The sequence below is a fragment of the Macrobrachium rosenbergii genome, chromosome 16 (assembly GCF_040412425.1).
Source record: "Macrobrachium rosenbergii isolate ZJJX-2024 chromosome 16, ASM4041242v1, whole genome shotgun sequence".
In the NCBI taxonomy this organism is placed as follows: Eukaryota; Metazoa; Arthropoda; class Malacostraca; order Decapoda; family Palaemonidae; genus Macrobrachium; species Macrobrachium rosenbergii.
The window spans coordinates 56,193,457-56,220,474 of NC_089756.1; the positions used below are offsets into that span (position 1 = coordinate 56,193,457).

Below are 27,018 nucleotides of genomic sequence, written 5' to 3' on the forward strand. Positions count from 1 at the left end.
TCTGCGGTATGTGTGGCGCAAATCACCACATGATCTTTTTCAATTACAATGTGAACTACGTCTGTAACAAAGTTCAGTGTCGTCCCCATTAAAATAGCAAGGCCCCTTCGCATAAGAACATCATATGGCAGCACGATTTGCTTGCACGAGTATTGTCATGTAACTTCTCAGAATCCAATTTTCTCACGCACTGTTGCCAAATTAATGTTTTTATGTGTGTCTTAAGAATCGGCGTTCATTGCTGGTAGGTGAATGCAGCTTAACGAACTTGTAGGTGTTGCATTTGCTATCAAAAAGCGACGAAGAAGACAAAAAATGAAGAAAAAAATGAAGGCAATATTCAAGTTAGCATTCGGCTATTGGTAATTGCGAGTCAAGATTTTTACTGATATACCCTGTATTATTTTATGTACGCTAACGAATATTTCACGAATGCTTTTTATCATATAATCAAATAACAAGCTTCACAAGAATGGCTTTGTGTTCGTAATAATGGTACACATCTGCCTTTTAGAAAATAATTTCCTCTGATAACAGAATCATGATAATTACGTTAGTCTTGTTTCACAAATACACGATGTGTTTCAGTTTAAGGGGCAAGTGCGTCATCACCTGATGCAGAAAATCTATCAAGATCATTCTAGTTTAACTTCATCTTTTTTTCTACGTTTCACATAACGGAATGCAGTAAATCTACGAACACAATCTTATTTTTCGGTCTTGAAATAATAACTACAAGATATCTTCAATCAGTTTATTTTCTTATGCCTGCGACATTCACTTTTCATGGAAAAGTGATCAGAAATCACTGAAGAACGATCCGGCGTTTGGGTCCCTGGGAATCTCTCCTCTGAGCTGCCTGATGTTCTTCCAGTATTTGGCTGGATCTTCGTCTTCCCAGTGCGTCCTCTCGATGGGTTTGAAGAACCTGAACAGGGATTCGACAGGGATTATTAGTTACATGAACTGAATTAATCCGCATTTTTTCTTACACCTTCAAATATTATGCCACATTATCGAATTCACTTTACCTTCAGAAAACCTTACACAGAGGGAATTATATATATACGCCTCTGCTCCTCTCTTGATACCCGAATAGATAAGTTATTGTTTTTTCTGTATCAGACACGAAAGGCATAGTTCGAATCCTGGCCAGGGCAGATGCACTTATTGTATATTATTCCCTTTTGGGTGTAGTTATTCCGAAGGTAAAGTGAATTCGATATTAAGGAGTATTTTGGGCTTGATATTTGTAAATTATATATAAATTGCCTCCCTCAAAAATTACTTTATAAAAAGCTTTGCATTTTCTTAATAATCAGTTTAAGAACAATGCTAAGTTTCCTACGGTACCAAAGTTCGTTTTTTATGCTAAATTTCCATTTTTACGTGACGACTCCTTTAGGAAAAGATTTATGCAGATTATACTAAATCATTATGGTGCAGTCAGTATTAAACTAATACCTAGGAATCCGTTGACTATTGTTTTTTTTTTTATTTAACTAAAGATCGGTTGAGCCCCTTCTTAACCTCTAGTGTAGTTTATTAATATACTTGGCGAAAGTGTAACTCTGGGACATATGTGGGATTTACGAAGAGGTTACTGAGGGTCAGAATCGATTCCCACCGTGGAATAAGTTTTCGCACGGGAAGTATGCTTTCCAGCCCTGAGCACTCGAATATCAGGAACCACGCAAAAATCTATAAACTTACATCGACAGGGACGATTTTTGTATCATAAGACAAACACAAAGCGCTCACGAACTTCCTATTTTAGAGTCGTTGCGTATTAAGCAGTTAGTTCCACAAATGAACACCCAAACCTCCTCCATCGAGCTTTATCTGAGCTAACATTTTTATTTTTGTCTTTCTTTGTGTCATTCGATCTTCCTTTCTCTTAACTAAAGGCTGGTCGGCGGTCTAAGCTTTTAAATGTATTTTTTATAATTGTAAATTTTTTGTTTTTTTACTTTCTTAAGATTTTTTAGAAACTTAAGATTTTCTTAACTTATTTGACTTATTAACAGACTCCCAGAAGATGTAATAATGTATTAGGAAACGTCGGAATAAAGTAAAGAAAAATGTTGAAATTGGCCTCTTTCCTTGGGACACCTGTGCTTTGATGTCTCCCTTGGTCTTCACCTGCCTGCTGCCTTGGTCGTATACACACACACACACACACACACACACACACACACACACACACATATATATATATATATATATATATATATATATATATATATACATATACTGCATATATATATATACATATATACATATACTGTGTATATATATATATATATATATATATATATATATATATATATATATATATATATATATATATATATATATATATATATATATATATATATATATATATATAATATTATGTGTTTGTGTGTGTGTGTCTTACTAAAAGCGCTAATTTGATGTGTCAGTGTTATGAATATGTGCTCACTTCAAATTACATTGTTTCAGTTATATATTTCAAATTTGAAAGGTAACAGGTCAACCTCCAGACAGAGAAAATGTTTGAAGCCTTAACTTGTCTCTACTGAGCTTACTTTTCTCTAACTTCCTTGATCAGTCTGAGCTCGAGTTCAGTCGGCGCGGAAGTCACAGTATCCAAATTCTTGAGGAAGATGTCGCAGTCATTCGCTCCCATCAGATGCGCTGCGATACCCTCAGTCGCCAGAGAGTGATGGACAGCTACCCTCGCCAGGTCAACTCCATTGCTCTGGAAATGGAAGTTTGTAGAGGAGAGTTCCGTTAATCGCTAGAAAGTAAATTTTGGAATTTGCTTTTTTCCACTCGAACTGCCTCAGGATCATTTGGGGTAAGAAGAATAGAACTTCGTTGATATTAGAGAAAGACGGTTCAGTGTGATAGTTACAACTACTTCTAATACCTAAAAAGGAACGACTAGAGTTTAACAGCCAGAAATACATCGAAAATAGAAGGTTTGCAGTTAAACTCCGCAACTGCATTAGTCATTAACAAATAACGTTTGTAGTTAGAGAATTAGAAATGTGTTATTCATTGAAATGAAACTTGAGCATTTTCTAATTAAAACAGTATGATCATTAAAAAATGAATACTTAGAGTGTGATATTTAAAAGGAACGTTTGGAATGACAGGTGTTTTTATGGGTTCTGATGTTTTACATACAAACGAATGTCAAATTTTCATTCATAAGTTTTTATTAACAATAGATAAATTCATGACTAATCCTTTATTATTGAAATCCTTGTATAAATCATTGTCATAATGGCGGCGTCAGTGAAATTAACTATCGCATTGTCAGAAAATTGGTAATTAGTAAATCGCAGGAGAAAAGTCATACTCTCTCAGAGAAAGATCAGAAGGAGATACAGTTTAGTCAGAAATGGAAATAAAAATACAAACGTTTGTCCAAAGACAATTGTCATTTTTCGCCATTCTCCGTCCCCCATCATAAAATCTCAATTACAGAATCAACGCGCGGTTAGTTACCTTGCAGTGATCGTTGGCCTTTTTAGCGGCTTCCCTTAAATTTTGTGAAGCCGGATGCCAAGGTCTCACTCCCCCGTCGGTCAGCAGTCCCATGGCTACTGCGCATGCGTTGATGACGCCAATTCCTTTGCTCTGTTGGAAGTAAAGATTTATTTTGCTCTTAAAAACGCAATTCACCTAAGTTGCTCACTTTTGCATGACATGCCAGATACTGTCTTCATCACTATAATAGAACAGTACACATTTTTAATTTTTTGCTGTTATATAGCTTTTACAAAATATCATAAACGGCATATTTTACACGTCTTCCGTTGCTATCATATGACTCTTGTATGTTTTACAACTATCAGAAATTCTGTTTTAACCTTCATAAGCGTTTCAACCCCCGAAAGATGATCAATTAATGTTTGGTAGCTTAGTGTATGTGATGACAAATGACGATAAAAAACTCCGCAATGAGTTTTCGGATAATTGCAATCCTGATCGCAGGCATAGGCGAACGCTGAGCGTGGGTCAAACGCCCCTGTCCTGGTGCAAACAGCCAGGGTCACCATGACTCCCTGAAGCCATGAGAGTGGGGCTGTGATACACTTTATATGACCCAAGCTTGGAGGTCTTTGCCTAAACCTTCTTTAGTTTTTTTCAGTTTTTTTAAGCAGCAGTGATAAATAACCCACCCACAAAGTGGGCGTGTAACTAAATAGTTTTTAAGATGTGCAATAATGAGACATTTCACGGGTATTGTGAAATGTCTCATTATTGCACAAACTCCGAAATGAGGTTATGTATAAACAAATATCCGTATCTTAAAAACTATTTAGTTACAAGCCCAATGGGTGGGTTATTTATCAATGCTCTTAAAAACTGAAAAAACTAAAGAAGGTTTAGGCAAAGACCTCCAAATGGTCATATAAAGTGTATCACAGCCTCACTCTCATGGCTTCAGGGAGTCATGGTGACCCTGGCTGTTTGCACCAGGCCGCTAAGGTTTGCTGCAAATTTCAGTAACCACTCTACTTTTCCTACAGGACAGGGGAGTTTGATCTACACTCAGCGTTCGCCTATGTCTGCAATCAGGATTGCCATTGTCCGAAAACTCATTCAATTCGACGGCCCTAAATTGAAGCAAAAATGACAGCTTGCTCACCTGAAAGAAAGGGAGGTATTCCTTGAGGGTGTCGTCGAAGAGCGTATTTCGACTGTAGGACAGGATCATGTCAATCTTCGTGTTTGATTTCTCTACGACTTCTTTCAGGACGTACAACGGGTATCCAGTGATGCCAATGTACCTGTTAAAATCGTAAAATCAAAGGTCAGTGTCTTTAACCTATTTGTTCATGTTTTCAGGCAAGTATGCACACGCGCTCTCATGTTTGTGTGTGTGCCTGTGTGGGTGTGCATAGGTGGAGGTTTGTGGGAAATATTATCAGAAACCTTTAATTTTTCGAATTTTTTACAGTTTGTGGCATTTTATTGTCATTAATTTTCATCAACAGCGCACTTGACACAGACTACGTGTAATTTCATTTTGACGAGTTTTCCCTCATAGCAAGTACTGAAGATCGTCAAAGTAAAGAGAACATTCTAATTATTTTAGGACATTTTCTCTGAAATCCTGTACCCAAACATCCCCATGAAATCGCGTCCTTCGACATAGTAATCATGACATTGCAATGTTTAAGATATGATAATTGGTGTTGCAGCTTTTCTCTCTCTCTCTCTCTCTCTCTCTCTCTCTCTCTCTCTCTCTCTCTGCTTTAGAATGGTCTTTACTGATGTTTCCATATTGGCAAAGAACATTTATTCCTCTTACAAGTCAGGAATTTTATCAGTCATATTGTTTATGAATGTGTTGCACAGGAAGTTTTTTGAAGGCGCACAGCAAATCTAAAGACTGTGCATGACTCCACTGTAATTAATATAAACAATCTATCCCCTTGATAAATAAAAGAGAAAACCATCCAAAACAATGTTTATTGATTAGGTCCATGGACACTGGAATATATTGAAGCTAAGAGCAATGCATCTAAAAACTTTGTACAGGAGTTATATATTAACTGCAGTCTCTCCGTAAGCGACAAAAAGTAAAATGCGCCTCTTGTCAGTGGGATGCAAAACGTGAGAGTGAACGATCAGCCATCACGAGTTGTCGTACAGATGAAAATCGTATAGTGGAGAAGTAGTCGGTCCATCTTTGACAATTGTGAACGTTCCTTGCGTGATTTTAAAAATTATCGGCCTTAGTACTGCTACTGCTACGACTGCTAACACTACTACTATTAGGAACTGAAGCCCATGTATGAAAAAAGGAAAGCTGTGAGAAGAAGAAGAAAAATTGAGTGGAAAGATAAAGAACTTACTGTAAGACGTGTCATGCGTTTTTGTTTCCAAACGTATTGGCAGGGTTACGTCACCCCTAATGAGCACTTGATCACAGCATTCCCTGATGGAAGGGAGAGGACTGGTGGCCCTCAGCTATTTAGGTTGTGGAGGCCTCTCACCGACGATGGAGTATGTGCAAAGGCAGAATGCCCAGTTTATTCTGTTGCCCAAATGCAAATTCCTCAATTAAGATTGGTTATGTACTGTATAAGATTTATCAGATTAACTTAGTTCTCCAATTCATACAATCAATCACTCCTTGTATAAGGACAGTCGCAAGCTTTTTGGGTGCAGTGTAGTTTTTAACATGAATAAACTCCGCTAAAGTTGAAAAGAACAGTGGCCTTTATTTGCATTTCTTCCAAGGATAAAAAGGACAACAAGCAGACTGCGACAAACCAGACAAGGAACTCGATAGATGATAGTTAAAAAAAAAAAAGTCGTTACCATGCTGTATAGATTTTATCATATAAAAAACCCATGACTCAGGTGTGTTTGATCTGGTGAAATGTTTCCAGTTCACTTTTAGCCAGAGACTATTAAAATTTTCAGTATCTTTTGCGAGTAGCTGTAGGTAAAGCAACTGGTCCCATGATCTTTAAAAAGCAGTCGAATTAGGATTACCGTGAACTAACTAAAATACGCGGTATTGAGACTGTCTTTGCAATAGCATGTAGTATTTTTTCAGAGAATAGCTTAAATTTTTAATTCTGTAACATTAGTACGTACTTCCAAAAGCCAACCAAGATAATAATACATCGGCAATACGTAAAGTTAAACAAACTTACTAATATGCAATAAAATGATCAAGACCGAGGCAAGACCTAACCAAATTATGGAGACGCACTGGAAAATTTCAATTAAATTTTTTAGGAAAGCAAAATGCAGTCAAACAACAAATGCGTGCACATAGGGAAACTGCAACAGAATATCCGAAACACAAGCAGAATGAGCCCCAAGTGCCACAACCGCGTGACCGACGAAAGCATATATACATGCAAAGAATAAGTAAGTTACCAACCTTGCCTTCCCTTGCTTCACAATCTTCTCAAGAGCTGGCAGAGTTTCATTAACAATGATATCCGTGTTCTCGGCAAATTCTAAGTCATGAACCTGCCAAGAGATGGGGTTGGTGCGCCAACATGGTGGGGAGGAGGAGGAGGATCAATAATTCATGCTTATTAAGTCCTTGATTATGTGTTACATTATTAGGGTGAGAAGTTACAGTCTTGAATGCGGGCATGTTCAATATTTATGGTACTGTATATTTTAGGTGGTTGCTAAAAATAGCTTACTTTATGATTCCATTTATGAAAATTGAATTGAGACCCTTTCTTAAAATAGCAGTGTTTTACGGTTTTTACGCGAATATAATTCCAAGTGATTGTAAGAGGGAAAATATGCAAAATATGCATGTTGGTAAATGTGGAAAGCACCTGATTTTTTTCTTCTTTTGGCCACTGGACCATTTATTATAGGTAAAAAGATAATTTAGATATGTACTAATTCAATAAATAGCAGACTAAAGGAAAGTGGTATGCAGTAGATCGATAGAAGGGTTAAATATTTGATGCTGACATCTCAATACAATGTTTTCCGCGTTTTTCCCCATAGATTTTCCATTTAATTTGAAATCCTTTAGTTTGTTCTAATTATAACGAACCTGGATGACATCGACGTAGTCTAAGCCAAGAAGCTTCAGGCTCTTGTCAACGCCCTCCAACGTCTTTTTGGCCGAGAAGTCAAACATCTTCAGGACGTCTGGCTCGTAACGACCGACCTTCGTGCCTATGTAGTAAGCCTGGCGAGGTAGTCCCTTCAGCGCCTGGAGGGAGGGAGAACCAAGGTGGAAGAAGAGTAAGGTGAGTTCGTGAGAGAACGAGTTTTGCGTTTTCCCGCGCAGTGACGCCACTTGGAACCCAGCTGAGTAAGTGGCAAGAGGTTCATTGACTCATACTGTTTTGGAGGGAATTCGTCGATCTTTAACATTTCAATCAGCTGATAAGATACAACAAAGATGGTGGTATGTGCTGTGTTTGGTTGCGATAATCATGATCGCCATCGCCAAGAAAAAGGCATTTCATTTTGCAAAACTTGGGTTAATCTGTGCAAAAGGAATGATGATTTCAACGTGAAGAATGCAAGAATAGGCTATGCTCCATTCATTTTGTCCCTGGTAATACTGGAGAAAGCCATAGACATATACTTTTAGATTATCATCCTAAAAATGCACACAAATTGAAAGATACTGCTGTGCCTACTCAACAAAGGATATAACTCCAGGTAAATATTGTTTATTTGCTATATCAATAGAAGAGTATTTTAGTTGGCTTAGCCAATTTTGGAATTGAAATTATGTAAGACAGAGAGAGAGAGAGAGAGAGAGAGAGAGAGAGAGAGAGAGAGAGAGAGAGAGAGAGAGAGAGAGATAGCCAGTTCAATATTTCTCATATGAAAATGGTTTGGTTTATTATCAGCTGACTTTGAATACAAATATTTTGATTAATCTATTTATAAGGCATATTTATAAAGCTTACAATTCAGATCTTTGTATGCCTTCTTTTTGTATAATTATTTCATTTTATAAGCCTATATCTATGCAACACTTTTGCCTGATAATTGATATAATTTTCATGAAAGTGATTTTGCTTAAGCCTATTATCAACTCTCTCTTATTGTTTGTTAACTCTTTGTTGCTATTAGGCCCATTGCTATAAACTAAAATACCTAGGCTTACAGCATATAGGCGCATAGGTCTAACCTAGATTTTTTTATGGGACAAGGAAAATTTATGACAAGATTCTCTCTCTTTTCTCTGTATTTTTGTCACTTCGTGGGTTAATAGTACATTACTTAAGCTAGATTCCTCCTCCTGAAGAACTCGCTTAAAAGGCCTCCCTGAACTTGGCTGCTAAAGCTTTTTTTTTTTTTTTTTTTTGGTAGACAATTATAGGAGTCCTTTTAGGGGAGCCCTTCAGGCAGATATACTAGCTAAAGTGAATTAACTATAGTAAGTAGGCCTAATATTATGGCCAAAACCCTTCATGATTTTCAGTAGGCATATATAAAATTATATATCGATATAGGCCTAGGTTTTTATTAGGTTAAGTAAAACTCACGGCAGAATTCTCTCTCTCTCTCTTCTTATTCTTACTCAAGTAATATATTATTTTATCTTGGTCGTATTTCATTTACAGTAGGCTATACGACAATATATTTTCTTCTGTAAAGGGAAATATCATTTTATCACATTATAACTACTTAATGATGAACTAATTAAACTATAAAACAACGCAATAGTGCCCTATGGCTAGAAATGCATTGCAGTAATATTTGACCGTGAGTAGTTCTGGGTTCCGTTTGACGTCACTGACTCGTCTCGAGCTGCGCGTGATTCCACCTGTTCTTCTTCCACCTTGGGGAGAACATTGTCAATGAACCAGTCGGTAGCGTGGTTGACTGCGACACTAAAAGAAGGTAGTTCGAGTTTCACTCAAAAATGACTAGTAATAAAGTTCTTTATTAAAGATTGGATGTCATTTTTCGGTGTAAGTAAAGACTTCTGAAACGAGTGAGTCAAGTGTCATTCTTTAGAGTGTGAAATTAATATGGTTGATTATGCCCCAGACGTAAATGACATAAATGGACAGGAATGCAGAATGACGGATTGTTCTGATGGAAATATGACTGACAGAAATGAATAAAAGTGAGAGTGGTACCCTGTGGACATATTTCCAAGGGAGAGAGATAGTTGGCATTTTCGTACATTCGAATGTCCGAAAGCTGTGACGAGACATCTTAGCCCGCGCTAAGAGATAAATGTACCTTCAATGAACGGACATAAAAGGCAAGATAACGAGAATTATATAAAAAATAGGCACTGAAAGGAAGTGGCATTCAGTATCATTAAAATCATGAGTGGTAGACGCATAAACGTGAACAAGTAAGATAACAAACACGCAAAGAATTGGCTGTTAAAGTGGTTAACAAATGAATGATGGTATACAAAATAAGCCTTTTAAAAGTGGCATTTTGCAAGCAGATATCCAAGAGAAGTGGGTTGTTGCCACGAAAGAGATAACAACGAACTGCTGTTATTTTTAGGATAAGTGTGACCTTGGACATATTATCATACGTGATCCGTGTGTGTGATGTAGTATTCTTTTAAATCATGCCAAGTAAGCCCTGTCGTAGAGTAGATTGATTCGAAAGTGTTCTTTGCTCTCTCTCTCTCTCTCTCTCTCTCTCTCTCTCTCTCTCTCTCTCTCTCTCTCTCTCTCTCTCTCAGTGTTATGAATATTTATAAGTAGATTTCCTTCATCATCTGTTTTTCTCTGCTATTGGCCTTTATTTCTTCCGTCATAGGTACTTATCTTTTGCTTATCAGCGATTTACAGTTTTCTTGAACAGTTGGCTTTTGTTTTATAATTTTTTCAAACATGCCATTAATTTCGTTTTGAGTACCTTCGGGTTTTCTCCTCATTTTCATTCCCTGACAAATCAGATATTGTGGGTGGCTTGTTGTGAAATGTCACTTTTCCAAGTGTCTTTTTCTCATCTTTATTCCGTTAATATATATTCATCCATGTACCTGCAAATGAAGTGATACAAGATACTTTGTAACTTTTTTACTTTTATTTTTTGTGTTGTCAATATATTTTAATGTATTTCTGTTTAAAAATAGCCTTTTCCTTCAATAAAATGTTATACAGTGAGTCAATGGCCTTTTGCTTTTTCGGTTTGAATGTAGTATGTACGTCTTATGAATGATAATTAAACTTCGGCAAGCTCTCTCTCTCTCTATCTCCCTATGAGCATTGCAACCAGAGCATTGGTAACAGGACCTGGAGATCGAAGAGCTAAAAGTGGAGAAATTAGCGTAAATTGAAATGGTGTGCACTTTCACAGCCCCACTGCCTTTCTTCTCCTCCGAAAGAGAAAAGTTACATCTTGGTCACAATGGCTGAGAAGAGCCTTTTTATTTGGAGTTGGCATTATTTTATGTTCTAACGTTTCATCTTGCGCAACTTGCTCTTGCTTTGATTTTCTTTGACCACTCTGAACTCATTTCCTTGTAGAGGCTGTATTTCCCTTCTGATGATTTATTCTGGCTTGGACTACATAGTATTTGACTGGCCGCCACATTTGCCGTAGGATTGAAAGAAAAATATTCGGAAACATAGGTTATGTTAAGTCGTCTTATTCTTCCCCCCCATCTTTTCTTCCTTCCCTCTGACCTGGGCTAGATAAGGGTGTTGCATGTACGTTCCATTGGCCTCTATACATGGGCTGAACAATGGTGGAGCAAGAGGTAGCGTACTTAGCACTTACCTTTTGGCAAGAGAAACCGATAAATTATGAAAATCATAAGATAATGGACTATTACTGATAGATTACAGTTGGCAATCCACGAAAAATTTTCCAGTACATGTCATGTAGTTAAATCTAATGACAGTCTCAAATATGCTTTTTATATTTTTGTGTGGGGGAATTAAATTTTTGCCCAACCTCCCTCCATTTGACTGACATCCCGGCTATGTCACCCGCCTCTATGCCAGAGAAAATATATACGATTAAATTTACTTAATTATATAATGATTTGATTTCCATACCTTGCCCAGGACCTCTTCACTGCGACCGTTGCCATACCAGGGCGAAGTGTCAATGTAATTGACTCCTGACTTCAAAGCCGTGCGAACAGTCTTGATGCATTCGTCTTCTGCGGTTTCGCCGTATACCCCTCCCAGGGGACCGCCTCCGAGGGCCAACTTTGAGAGGAACATGTCTGAAGCGCACAATAAATTGTGACATTTTAAGGAAAAGAGTGTTTCCTGCTCGAGTGGGCGGAAGGTGACAGAAATTGTGATCGAATACTTCCCATTGAATTTAAAAGCGTGTTAGCATGTTATGTCCACATGATTATGCAAGTTTATTTACTGTTCATGAAGTATATGCTAAGGATTAACTACCGATGTGCATTTTAATGATGGCTATAAGTAATTGAAAATCTTTCATAGTACTGATTAAACAAAATAATATGAGGTATGCTCAAATAACCATTTATAGCTGAACTAGATATTGAAGACAATAACGAAGAAAAATGCCCATGCCAGTATATGTAGAAAGACAAAAAATCATGATAGCGCAAGGAATTTGTCGTTACCTGTGTTGCCAAGCTGAGTGTAGGTCATTTTCTTGACCTGTGTTGAGTCATGGAATCCTTCTACGTAGGTTTTCTGATCCATCTGAAAATAAACGACTTTGAGAAGCGTTGATTACACACCCCACATACGATACACACACAAACACATACACACACACACACACACACACACACACATATATATATATATATATATATATATATATATATATATATATATATATATATATATATATATATATATATATATATATATATGCATCGTATTTTCATTTTGCAGATTTTACGACGTTAATATGTTGTCATGTTATACCAGCCACATATTCGTATGAGTGCACCAAAAGTACGTTATATTAACATCGTTTAAAAAACGTCATTTTCCCCGTGTTTGAAAACGTTTCTAAACTAGTGTACATATTCCTTCATAAATCTATTTAAGATGGTAGTGTTTAGGGTTGCTTGTTTACGGACACCAGCTATACTGCTATGGTAAAGGTGTTAGCTGTTTCTAAATTTAGTGCAAGATAGTCAACATAAAAATTTGTCACTTTCAAACCTTTTACTCTTCTGCCTAATTTGTAATGGTGTACAATGAATGAATTGTATTTTCTTCCTGATCATCATGAATGCGCAGACACTACGATATGAATAAATGCCGTCAGATCCGAAAGGCGACACACGCTCTCAAACACTCGGGCGGGTCTCTTAACTATTATAGCCTCCTCCGGTCATTGTCTTCGTTCGCTCTTCAGCATTTTTTGAGATGTTCCCAGCATACCGGCACTCAGACGGGACTGTCTCAGCATATTTATTACACTGAGAGTTTGTGTTCAGTGTCACATCTCGTCGGTTGTTACGCTTTTAATCTGCACAACACTGAGAAATAGCACGTATACGAAGAGCCTTATTATGTGCACTGCTGGGTCTCCTGTTGGTGGGACCTTCCCACGCTTTGGGCTTTCGTGTTTTGTTTCTCTTTCGTCGAAAATGACAAAGATGGAAATATTTTTGATTTGTCAACATTACCTCTTAAAATTATTTTTGTTCTTAGCATAAATGCAGCATCTTTAAGCTGGATCACATGCTGTAGATTTTGCGGCTTAAAGTTTAATATAACACTTAGCTGACAATTGTATGCATATTATAGAATGAGGAATGTGCGTTTAGTGGAACTTTTGTTTTATATGTATATTACATTGTCTGATTTTTGTTACACGTTTCAATGTTCCACTCGATGAATATTAGCGCAAATTTGTACACCAGTTACATGCTAAACAGGCTAAAAAAGAACATATATAGACGCATTGTATATATATATACAGTATATATATAAATATATATATATATGTGTGTGTGTGTGTGTATATATTTATATATATGTGTGTGTGTGTATGCGCGAATATACACACATCTACTTTTACCTTGAAGGGAAAGTTGATGCGTATCGTATGCCAGCGTAGCCGACCCGCTAGAAAAGACGCTGTGAACTATGTGGCAGCCTGCGGGAGACTGGACTGCTGACCCAACCCGTTTGAAATGTTCGGAATGCCGTTTTCCTCTGAAGGACGAGGTGTAATTGATGATAACTGGTCGAGTCACTTCATTTGAATAATTTTCTTCATTTGCTTACGCTGTTGCTTACCAAGTATGCCCTCGTTTGATGTACAGCGAGTGACTGTATGTTTGGGCACCCAGGAGTGAGTCATTGCAGTCACGCTTAGCAACTACAGTATGTTCTTCTCAGGGAAGTGTCAGACCAACAAGTTTGCCATTTTTGGCCAAATTTTATGCCAACTTAACGATATCGTACTTGTTGCAATATTATTCTGCTTGTCTGATGAACGACCATACGTACTTTCAGTTTTGAAACGGTATCCAAAAATATTTGCGAATAGGTTTAAAGTTAGGCGGAGAGGCACTTGAAAATGACTGAAGATCTTTGTGACATCTGCAGAATGACAATTTTGTTCTCAAGTAGGCCGCTGCCTTCGCTCTCTGTGACGTGTGTTGTTTATAAGAGCACTTGACTGAATCAAATATAACTTGTTTTATCTCCTTATCCGTAGCGTCTAGATGTTTTTCTTTCATTGTTTAAGCATGAGTTAAATTAAAGCAGACGCATCGGCTCCATGCGAAAGTATATATTCACGGAATGTGCTTTTGCATGAGAATCACGTGGAAATAACTGGCACTGATGATTGTATTCCTTAAAACAAGAAAAAGCTTGCCTTCACTGAACTTGGTAGATTTTAATATATACATATTACCTCGACCTCGATGTGGCGGTCACTCCCGTTGGAATTCCTTTCTCTAAGGCGTGGTGACGTAACCCCTGATATTGTGATTATTTCTTTCGTGTTTTCATTACACAAGTCACTGCTTTCTGCTGAGCTGTAATTTCTCCTCATTTCTGTGACATACTGTACAAATTCTCTTCTACTTGTAAATTATTTATGCGCTGACATTTTGAAATACATTTTGCGCGTTTCTTTTCTAAAATTCGTTGTAAAAAATAAAATTTTTATCAGATAAAACTGGAGTGGTTGCATTTTACCTTACCCCGTATGTGTTCACACTTTATGTTTTATATACAGTATATATATATATATATATATATATATATATATATATATATATATATATATATATATATATATATATATATATACATATATATATATATATGTGTGTGTGTATATATATGCACATATATGAATGAATTTTATCACATCACCGTGATTCATATACAAGCATTAAGCTGCAAATGTTCTTTAATGTCCAATTCACTCTACCTCTGAAATAATATATTTTCATATATGTTACCCGAAGGGAAATTTTTAGTTGATAATAAGTTCGTCGTCTCGTGTGCTCGAACCAAGGAAGACAAGAACTTAGGAATACAGTGACGCCTGGATGGTAAATTCCCCTTCGGGTTACATAAGAAAATATATTATTTCCGAGGTAGAGCGAATTGAATATTAATGGACGTTTGTAGCTTAATTCTTATATGTAAATATATATCTGTATATATGTGTGCGTGTGTGTGTCTATTTGTGTGTGTATTTGCAATGACCACAGTGACCCCTTCCCTTGTCATTTCCCTCATACTTATTAAATATGCCCATCACGACGAGCCCATAACCCAGGTGAAGAAACAAAGAAACCCCAGCCCAAGAAGTAGGATTCGAACCCACCGACGATATGTCAGGGTGAGGTTACTTTTAACCAAGTGGCCACGAAGAAAGATGTGCCTCTTTCTGTTCATAATTACGTATCTGTAGAATCGAATTCAGTTACATTTTGCCAGAGATCGTAGCATAGTGTTCAAGTGTTTATTGGTTTTTAGACTTTATTATATAGAATCTGTTGGTGATTTTTTAACAAGATATAGAACTATTTATAGCAACCACAAAGACCTCTTAACTTCTCGATTTCCTCTCAGTTTTATCAATACGGTTGTCACTACGAACCTTCATAATATAAACGCTTAAAAACTACGCTACGATGGTGAGAATGGATCTAATTCAAATTCTAGCAAAATGCAACTGAAATCGACAGACAGACAGTTTCTTTTTTTTTCGGGCCGACTGGTTAAGGATAATCTCACAGCGAAATATCGTGGGTTGATCCTAGTCCCACTATTGGAGCCAGTGTTTCTTCACCTGTGTTCAGATCTTGTCATTTTTTGTTGTATGCAAAAAGTGTAAAATAACTGAAAAGTTAAGAGGTCACTGTGGGCATTACAAATATATATATATTGGAAAGTTACTAATATATATAATATACTGTACATATTATATATACAGTATATTCACAAATATAAGTATGTGTATACCTGAATCACGAAAATATGGAACGTAATGAATATATACAAATAAAGGCAATGCCACGAAGGAAAGAGAAACGACGGAGTGGCGCTAGGCCTTACTTAGCAGACTGATAGAGACATCAAAATAAGTTTACAAAGAAAGCTCGTATAAATGACAGATGGGGATTATAAAGGAAAATATGTACCTGGAATCCAACACAGCTGAAGAATTAGTAGACCTGCCAAAACAAGAGGTATATATTCAAGAGGTTTTAAAAAGATTAGTCCCAGCCGCTCGAAAACAGGGACAAGTCAATAAAAAGATTTTACAGGGAAAGGTACTGACCTCCAAAAAATTACCGTGGAAAGAGTAAGCTGATTGCATATATGTTATAAAAGTACAACTCAATATTTCTCCTTATGGTAAGTAAAGGACAGTAAGTCGAAAGGCCTAGCACCACTCCTCCATTTCTCCTTCCTCCATGGCATTGCCTTTTATATATATATATATATATATATATATATATATATATATATATATATATATATATATATATATATATATATATATATATGTGTGTGTGTGTGTGTGTGTGTGTAAAGCAACTTTTTGTATTTTTTATCCCAAATATCGAAATGAAGAATTCCTATCTATCTGTCATCCTCTGACGTTCGTGATGTGGATTATAACAATTTAATGAGAGACCTTCGGCGCTGTGCGAGCACATAAGAAGTTACTGAAATGAAACATGATGACACATCCCGGACACTTCGTGGACATAGTTGCAACGTCTGCGAAAGTTCATAGATCATCCACTTCTTTTTTTTGTCATTTTGATTTTTGAAAGCTAGACGTATGTGCATTTACAGAAATTTTAGAAAACCTCCGTCCTTGACCTTGTGGGTATTTCAGGAAAAATGAATCCCGGACACAAAAGTCAACCAACTTGATCAGTCCATTGTGCCACTCACTTCGTGTATATAGAGCTCCTCCTTTACTTTGTGTTTCCATAGTATTTTAACGTTCATCATAATAAAAGGCAGGGATGTCATTGCTTGTAAATAGAAGGCCAGCTCTCCTGGTATAATTTGAGAACATATAATCCTGCTTTCATTATTGAAAAATCTCTTCATCTTTGAAAAGCTTCTGATGCAATGGTTCGTTGATTTATTCCTGTTCGCTTTTGTTTGTTTGTGTGCAGGCTCCTGCACGTTTGATACGCAAGACCGATTCAGTGCTTAAATTTGTTATCCAGATGAAAATGCATTTTCAACTAACTTCGTGTGATTTCAGTGGAAGTACAGTTGGTCTTTACGGAAAAAATATTTTTTGCTAAAGTGTGTGTGCTTGTGAAGAGAGAGAGAGAGAGAGAGAGAGAGAGAGAGAGAGAGAGAGAGAGAGAGAGAGAGAGAGAGAGAGCTGATGCGTTAGGCTAAGAGGAGGGTAAACACTTAACGTTGTGGAACACGGAACGGCATTCACAAGTTGGTTCACTAATTTTGTAGGCCATTATACCTAAAACAAGCTCAGCGTATTATGTTGAGACTATACACATGGACAAAATTGCACGTGTACACTAACACACACATATATATATACATGTATATACATATATATTTATATATATACATACATATAGGGCTATACATATATATATATATATATATATATATATATATATATATATATATATATATATATATATATATATATATATATATATATATATATATATATATATATATATATATATATATATATATATATATATATATGCTGGTCTGCTAGTTATATGTTAGTAATGGACAAACGTAGGAGAAAATTGCTGAGTAATGGTGAGAAGGCAAGTGTGTGAAGGTGTATCAGGTCGTTATTTGGTTGAAGAGAAAGCCAAGAGAAGAAGGAGGAAAGTAAGGTTGTAAACGTAATTAAAATAAGTGAGTCTGATGAGAAAAAAGTAAGATGTGTATAAAGTAAAAATAATGAAATATTAGGTGGGATAAAAAACTTGGAAGTGGAAAAGCAGGTGAAGAGTATGGAAAAACTCCACGATGGAGTCATAGGATCAGCGGAGAATGTTTAGGGGGTACAGAAAGGTGGTGGGGTTTGTCAATAGGGGTCTTTCGGTGACGGAGAAGAGATATTTAAATCATAATTGCATGACAGATGAGAAGACCCTATGCAGGTAAACAGGATAATCGATAGGCAGTCATGATGGGGAGTAATAAAGAAAATGTACAGAGAAGATGAGCATGCCTTAGTGAGAATCTGAAGCTGTTTTAATTGAAAGCAAAATTCCAAGAGAAAGCTTATGAATAAATGGATTCCAGAGTAAAAGATGCAAATACATAGATGTTTGCAGTAAATACAATCCTTGGTCGGTTGAGTGAATTTGTATAGGATTTGTTTATCGAGAATGGTAGAAGAGAGACATAGTTGAATGCTGAAAGAGTGGAAAATGATAGTGTATGACTGAAAGTACTTGCAGAAATGACTGTTTATGACATACAGAGGGCAGTTAAGGAGACTGGATTACAAGGGGATACTGAAGTGTGGCAGTGATCGTGTGGCTGAGGCTTGCAAGGCTTATCAAGTATGTCCAGATAAGGGAACTGTACAGAGTGTATGTATAAAAGGAGCAGTAGTTATTCCACGATAAAGATAAAGGTGAATGAGGTGATTATGAATTGTCAAGATATGACATATCTTAGAATACCAGAAACGATGTGTATGGTCGAATTATGCGCTCTTTCCACCACCCTGTCGTCCCACAGTATTTCCGTACGACCAGATTTCTTCTCTCCGATTTTCCTCGGTTAACTTTAACTCGGCTTGCTGTAGGCAATGTTTGACTTTCACCATTCAGCATCAACTTTTCTTTTCCATGTTGAGAGTTTTGTAATCGTTGCTATAAAAGATTTTAATAACATGAAAAAAACTCCCGATGCACCTGAAACGAAATGAGTGCAGTATTCAAAAATGTTAGGAGAAGGACTTGTTATTCTCAACAATAGGCATTGTTAGCCATATCGTTCGTTTGTACTGTAGGCGCGTTCCCTTATCTACTGTACGCCATCATCATTACCATCATCCCAGTTGTTATCACCCTCGGTCTAGCACTTATAAGCTTATCTTGACCGTTGTTCCAGGTGACAGGATATATATATATATATATATATATATATATATATATATATATATATATATATATATATATGAATATATACATATATATGTGTGTGTATATGTGTGTATGTGAGTCTTTCAGCTATAAGATATTTCTTATCTTGTAATAAAAGCCTCAATAAAACAGAAGAATCATTACTGTGTAACTCCTATATCAGAAGTTATGCCTATATATATATATATATATATATATATATATATATATATATATATATATATATATATATATATATATATATATATATATATATATATATATATATATATATATATATATATATATATATATATATATATAATTATATATTTGGACATGGTTACACTAACTCCACGCCATTTCCTTGACATCTTACTGCCGCTGGTATCCCATACATTTCTAGGTCAAGTGATGGTAGTGGTGTGAATAACAAATATTACAAATGCATATATATATATATATATATATATATATATATATATATATATATATATATATTTATATATATATATATATATATATATACATATATATATATATATATATATATATATATATATATATATATATATATATATATATATACATATAGACAGATATACAGTGTGTGTGTGTGTATATATATATATATATATATATATATATATATATATATATATATATATATATATATATATATATATATATACATATATATATATATATATATATATATATATATATATATATATATATATATATATATATATATATATATATATATATATATTACTAAAAGGACCTCATTCAAACTGGATGGTATCTAATGGAGTTTTTATTCAAAGCAAGGAAAAACTATTTTGGGGAGAGGGAAAGGATAGAAAAGGAACATTTGGTAGGGAAGAAAATAATTACAGTCCCGGACAACAACTCTATTGCACCCATCAACAGGAAGCTAGATAATTTCAAATTGATAGGCAGCTACAAAAACACCATTAGGAATAAAATAGTTAGAAACAAAAAGTCGGTAGAGGGGGAAGAGATTAGAGGGGGTTTATATGGCAGCGTGTCTAGACTATGAAGAAGGGTACTATGGCGAAACTGGCAAATCATGTAAAGAGCGAAGCAAACATCTGCAGAACATAAGGCATTATAATCAGACGTCGGCAGTTGCCAAACACTGTTGGGAAAATGATCACAGAATAGACTGGGAAAATATGAGTTTTCTGTACAGGAACACCAACAAAACATCTAGACTGGTTGTAGAGAACGCCTTCATAACTTGCGCCAACAACACGATGGCAGGGAACACCGGAAACGGCTTTGAAGACAGCATATCTAGAAAAATCGTATACTCCACAGTAGCAAGGAAACGAAGAAAAACGTAAGAGAACGCACGGAAAACGGTCACCTAGGAGGAAGGATCAGAGAAAGACCAAGGTCAAAGGGGGTGGAGGTCACACAGGAAGAGCTAGGCGATTATAGGATTAATAAAAGTACCCAGCACACAGATATAAATACAGCCGGACTACGCGTCTGCTCATTGTACGGATACTTGATAATGTGGACTGTTTGTCCAAAAAAAGCTTGTAAATTTTTTAATAAAAACTCCATTAGATACCATCCAGTTTGAATGAGGTCCTTTTAGTAATTCTGCTAATGCACAGAACAATTGTGTATGTGATAAAGTTAATATATATATATATATATATATATATATATATATATATATATATATATATATATATATATATATATATATATATATATATATAGCCTCGATAGCTAGGTCGGTAGAGCAGCTGCCTCGGACTTTATAGAGGTCTGTGGCGCGGGTTCAAATCCGCAGCCGACTGGTCAGAGAGGCAGACACTTTGCTATCCGTGTAGACACCCCAGGATTATGTATGTAATCAACGTATAGGTTTGCTGAAAGCAAATGGGTGTTACAGACTAATACACACACAAACAAAGCCACTCCAACATCTAAAAACATAACAGACACCTCACATGTCTCGAACTGTCCACCTAACCGCTCACTTCTCCTCGCTGCTGGGAGAAAGGGAGCTGGGGATTTGGTATGATTCATGTACACATGCGCTACCGGGGTCTAAGCGATGTCAGGCAGGGCAGCCGATCGAGTCTACGGCCTACCCCAATGCCAAATCAAAGTCCTTCAAAAGAAGGCATCGTGCTTACCCCATATAAAAATGGGAAAAAGCATGTTAAAAGAAGAAGAAGAAAGTATATATATATATATATATATATATATATATATATATATATATATATATATATATATATATATATATTCCTTGTTCTTCTTTTTAGAGGAATGTATTGCTGTAAGATATCTAGCCCAGTACCCTACTTCACCTGAGTACCGACTCACCAAAGTTCAGTAACTACCAATAAATAATTTACTGCTCGAGTCAGCGAAGGCACAGTAGGTTCTAATGGACGGTCTATGAGATCGGTCTAATTCCGAGGGGATTATTAAACCTAGTCCTACTTTCCTCTGAGGAGAACGTTCCGACCAACTGGAGAGAGGAGAGAGAGAGAGAGAGAGAGAGAGAGAGAGAGAGCAGGAATATAATTTCATTCAGACAGTCTGTATTTTTTCAGTTTGATGTGAGGCACTTACTGGACTGAAGCAATGGGTGGTAGTAGAGATAACGTCAATGGTAAGAATGAGTCTTAAATTCAGACCAATTTTATACAGAAACCAAGAGTACAGGGAATCCAATGCCGTTATGCATCCCATATCCGGAGGAAGCTAAAAGGAGAACAAAGAAAGAAAAAGTATCGAATTTAAGAGTCAGGGAAAGCAAAAGCTGGAAGAGAATTCGAGAAGAAATTAATTTCTGGTGTGGAAAATGTAAGTCTTTTCTAACAGGAGAGGAAGAAAGAGGAGAGTAGGAAAAATGATTGAAAAGAGAAATGAATCGAGATAAGCCAAGGAATATGAGGAAAAAGATTTTTGGAAGATGTGATTGTGGGTAGAATGGAGAGAAAGATAGAAATGTGGAAGAAGAATGAAGCTTTTGGCGAAATTCAGTACCCTCATAGATAAATAGAAGTAAATGAAGAAGGGAAATGATAATTACTTGACCATCTATATCAATTCCAAGGTATCGTTGAAAAATTGATAGGGCATCCGCCTATCAATTTGTCGACAATAACTTTACCAGTCTATATATATATATATATATATATATATATATATATATATATATATATATATATATATATATATATATATATATATATATATATATATGGATGTATGTACTGTATATATACATGTGTATACACACATATATAAATATATACATACATAATACCAGTAATTAAAAATACTCATAGTAGCATGAGTCTTAAAATGGAGAAGCAAATCCACAGTTATGTACATATACATATATTTAAAGACATATCAATATAGACAGCTTTCGGGAACTTGTTCGGTTCCCCATTTTCAGTCTCATTGAAAAGGGGAACCGAACAAGTTCCCGAAAGCTATCTACATTGATTTGTCTTTAAATATATGTACATATACATAACTGTGGATTTGCTTCTCCAATACCAGTAATCTTCTTACACACGAAGATATATCATTCAGTTGTATTCCTTATTAAACTCTCCAAGAATAGGTCCATTAGCGGGCAGAACTGTCGGGCAATTTTTAACCATCTACACATTTTCATTTTCCTATGTGGAATACAACTGAAACACACATACATACATACATACATACATACATACATACATACATACATACATACATACATACTTATACCGTAGAGCGAAACCTGGATTATCAAAACTTACTTTTGTTAGTGATGTTGCGCAAGAACCAGAGTTGTGGGTGTTTCCTACTTCTGTCGATGCCTAACAAGGAAAGAATATAATAATGAGAAAAAGGTTTTGTGAGGGTAAAAGCAATTCTTATCTCTTGCTAATATCTCCTACTGATAAGCGTAATAGTTATGACACCATCAGGAGTAGGTGACGTGCTACCCAGGAGAAGAAACGACACACACACACACATACATATATATATATATATATATATATATATATATTATATATATATATATATATATATATATATATATATATATATATATATATATATATATATATATATATCATCAACACACAATATATACATATACATATATAGATATACAGGAGTACCTGGGCATATATATATAATGACATTCACATTAGACTAGTTTTACTAGAAGGTCTCTGGTGGAAAGTACTATACAAGTCTTTTGAAGATTTTGAAGTGTCCTAAGGAAAACATATATTTTAGTTGTCGTTAGTCAATCCTTAATATTGGATAATTCGAAAATGCTGTCTATTGAGTCATTTCTCTCTCTAATCAGGAAAATTTTCAATCTATGAGAATCCAGGTTCAAACTGATGCGAGGTCAGACTGGGCTTAATAATTGAGTGGATAACGCCCTTTCCACCTTAGTTCGATCGGCGTAATGCTATTTCTATCTTATTCACTCGTTGGTGGTTTTAACGACTTGTCTACGTTACTGTTCCACACGTGATTGTGTGTTGATGATTTCTACTGGCTGAAATGTTGTCGGTCATTGCTGAGTCGGGAAGTTGGGAAAAACCATAGACTTGTGTACTACTTTCCACCTGAGACCTGGGTTCGATCCCGACGTGAGTCAGATATATATATATATATATATAATGACATTCACATTAGACTAGTTTTACTAGAATGGGGTACTATTTTGAAGATTTTGAAGTGTCCTAAGGAAAACATATATTTTTAGTTGTCGTTAGTCAATCCTTAATATTTCTTTCTAATCAAGACTATGACAGAATCCAGGAAACTGATGCGAGATCAGACTAGCCGTTGGTGGTTTTAACGTACGTTACTAGACTGGCTGCGGTCGGCTTCTCGAACCATCACTTGTGTACTACCCTGTACTTGGGGCTGAATGTGGCTGTAAACACTTGATTACGGAATTTGAAAAGTATCTCTTGCATGATTTGATCTATTGATATGAGATATTTGCCGCAGAAAAAATCTGTCGGAAAGGGGTAATCCCAAAATGTAACTGTTTCATAGAATCTATTTCGAAATGTTTCTCATGTAAAGGTCCTTCATATTGTCTTCCGTGATTAAACGACATGACGGTACTACTGTGGGACGGGCCTATTGGACGGGCATTCAAGGTAATCCAGTGCCCGTATGTAGGGCAGACCCGGAAAAAATGTTTGCGTTGATTTAAGCCCCTAAGAAAGCAATGAACCTAGTTCTACTAGGATGCATGTTTATGAAATGCTCGAAAATTCTTTACAGTGTTTGAACCCATGTTGGAGTGACGAGAGACTTGAACAGGTGTTCCTGAAGAATACCTGGGTTGCTGGGAATGGAAAACAAAGGGAAATGCATTTCCTCAGCTGTATACTCAACAATTTTGATTGGCGTATCTCTGCTATTTCTCCTTTTCTTATCGGTGATGAGACATCTGGTCCTCATGTATTGTAAGAAGGAAAAGACTCGATTGTTGTCTGAAATTGCAATGTTATTATAATGCTTTGCTTTTCTGAGGACAATTTTGTTCAGTCGACATTTCAGTCCGGTTAAGTTAATCTTTTGCGCAAATCTTGACGGCAATGGAGGAGGAGGAAGAGACGTTTATGAAAACTTTTCTTTCACGCACCTCTATTTAACAGAACGCACCGTGAACCCATTAACTTATTTTCTTTGTGTTGCAACGGAAGCCTGCGGATGAAAAAGCTCCAAGCGTGAGACTCGCCTTCGTCCACTTCGGGCCTGCCACTCTTGCTACTGGACCCTATTTAAGTATGTTGAATGAAGGTACCTTGTCCCAGGTTCTGAACGGTAAGCAATGTCCCTAGGGTCGGAACTTGCCGTCTTGGACCTTTGTTATATTACCGTCATTTCTGGAGTTTTGAAGACTCTAGTTTACTAAAATTTTATTTTGCGGTATTCCTTTCATTGTGGATTTTTATCACTAGAGTGAATTTCTAAGTACAATTCACGCCCCAAGAAGGGCGTTACATGTACTTTATTCCTTTTAGAACGTACTTTCGGCGCTTCAGTAAAATACTATTTTTGGAACTAATTACCATTCTTGGTATTATGCTCTCGGTATAGTTCTCTCCACATTCTACATGTGAACACGCATTCTACATTCTACACTGCAAATTTGCACGAAAAGAAATGCAAAAAAAATTTTTAGCATGACGCCATTATAAGAAAGGGGTAATATGGAGAAATTAGGGAAAAGAGACAGAAACAAAAATATAGGAAAGGTGGAAGTGAGAGAGACAATAGTAGATATCTCTTGCTCCTTTTTATGGCTACTTGTTGCCTGTATTGATTGTGACTTGAAGTAAAGGTGTCTAGTAAAGTGTGATTTTATGATAACTTCTCGCATTTTCTTCTGTTCTCCAAATATCTATTTCAGATACTTTCATACCATTGTTATCACTTCCTTTTGCGTCTGTTTTTTTTCTATCACACTGAGTTCTTTGCGCCAAATCAGAGCTATGAATGCAAATAGTTCCTGTTCACGTACTATTTCCGCATTCGGGCAAAATGACTTTGAGGTTAAGGGATGCAAGCATGCAGTGCTTTTAACATGGATCAGAAAGTAGTGGGATGTTATTAGGTAGTTGTTATATTTTTAAATTACCCGGAATTTTTTAAATTTGTAGATGATTCATAATAAAATAGCCGGGGGGGGGGTTGCCATCGTGGAGGACGAACCCTCAGCCCCCGTTATGTTATAACTGATATAAAAAATTTTGAAGTCAAAATATGTGTCCTCTCCCTATCTGTTCCTCTCTTTACGTAAGTGTATATATAAGTCAGTTTAATTCTTGAATAAAAATAGCCAACAGCATGGTGATTTGTTTCGTCTCTTGCTCGAGGGAAGACTTAAGTCGTAGTTGCGTTTCTCTTGCCTTTATGGATTATATTCAGCGACAGTTTCAATCCTGAAAAAGGTTCAGGAAATCCTTTGACGATGAAAATATAATTTTGATCAGTGAGAAATGTAGCTTTGGATCTGCATCTTTGTTTTCCTGTTTAAGGTAATTGGTTTTGCGTTTCATATCCTGGCAATATGCGGGCAAATAGACAGCCCTGGTAGACAGTCATTAGCGCTCTATTTTTATTACGGAGAAACCGACGCCGGAACTAAGCCGAAGGAAAATATGAAATAAGAGCAGTTTTGCAACCAGAGGAGCAAAAGGCTGGGCTCTCTGACTTCTTGCTAACCTCAAAAGTGAGTGTGGATCTCCTGTTTAAAAGGGACGCCGTATAGGAATCAAGAAACAAAGAACATTCTGTTGCTGATTTACCTCACTGGCAGATAAGTAGATATATATTATGACTGGGGAATTCCCAACTGAATCTAGAAATGTACAATCACTGCTTTATCTCCAGACTTCAGTCCGCACTTGAGAGCCACTCAGATTTCTGAAACTATCTCTTGATTGAATGCCGGTTACGCACTTCACAAAACCACCTCCGTTCTGTCTCTGCCTGGTTACGAAAGCCGCAGACATCTGCTTATCCTCTTTGGGCCGGTATAAATTTGTTACAGGTGCTTTGGGATGCCGCACACCTGTCCTTTCTTTCGCTTTCCTTTGTTTCCACACACTTGTTTGTAATATCATGTTTGGATTTCATGGAATATGAACAAAGCCAATAATGCTTAGAAAATTACAGTTAATAAAAGGCATAAGTAAAAATTGATATATCTATACTGTATATATATATATATATACTGTGTAGTATATATATATATATATATATATATATATATATATATATATATATATATATATATATATATATATATATATATATATATATATATATATATATATATATATATATATATATATATATATATATATATGTATATATATATATACACACACACACACATTACATGCTGACATAATGCATCAAAAGATACGGAAATAAAATAAGATGTATGTTGTTTTAACGTCGGT

At 36.0% G+C, this 27,018-nt stretch overlaps 1 protein-coding gene across 4 annotated transcripts; it reads right to left on the bottom strand.

Annotated features, from left to right (window-relative positions):
- Nucleotides 1-740: 740 nt before the first annotated feature.
- Nucleotides 741-26,546, bottom strand: LOC136847455 (uncharacterized). 4 transcript variants are annotated; one of them, XM_067119160.1, is made up of 10 exons: nt 26,359-26,545; nt 22,822-22,881; nt 12,044-12,125; nt 11,493-11,665; nt 7,544-7,705; nt 6,902-6,993; nt 4,646-4,787; nt 3,499-3,630; nt 2,571-2,743; nt 741-928 (listed from the first exon to the last, which is right to left on the bottom strand). In XM_067119160.1, exons 3-10 carry the CDS (start codon nt 12,123-12,125, stop codon nt 799-801), a joined length of 1,086 nt encoding a protein of 361 aa, XP_066975261.1. In that variant the 5' UTR covers nt 22,822-22,881; nt 26,359-26,545; the 3' UTR covers nt 741-798. The 4 variants fall into 4 exon arrangements, with proteins under 4 accessions (XP_066975261.1, XP_066975260.1, XP_066975263.1 ...); XM_067119159.1 differs by lacking the exon at nt 26,359-26,545 and adding an exon at nt 23,894-23,961; XM_067119162.1 differs by lacking the exon at nt 22,822-22,881 and having other exon boundaries at nt 26,359-26,546.
- Nucleotides 26,547-27,018: the final 472 nt, after the last annotated feature.

Bases quoted from the DNA above. Each gene is read 5' to 3' on its own strand.
- LOC136847455 (XM_067119159.1), bottom strand. From the start codon at position 23,929: ATGGTTCGAGAAGCCGACCGCAGCCAGTCTAGTAAC. The intron at 4,788-6,901 runs GTTGGTAACTTA...CGATTTTAACAG, and splicing joins GTGAAGCAAGGGAAGGCAAG to GTACATTGGCATCACTGGAT. The intron at 929-2,570 runs GTAAGCTCAGTA...ATCCCTGTTCAG, and splicing joins ATCAAGGAAGTTAGAGAAAA to GTTCTTCAAACCCATCGAGA.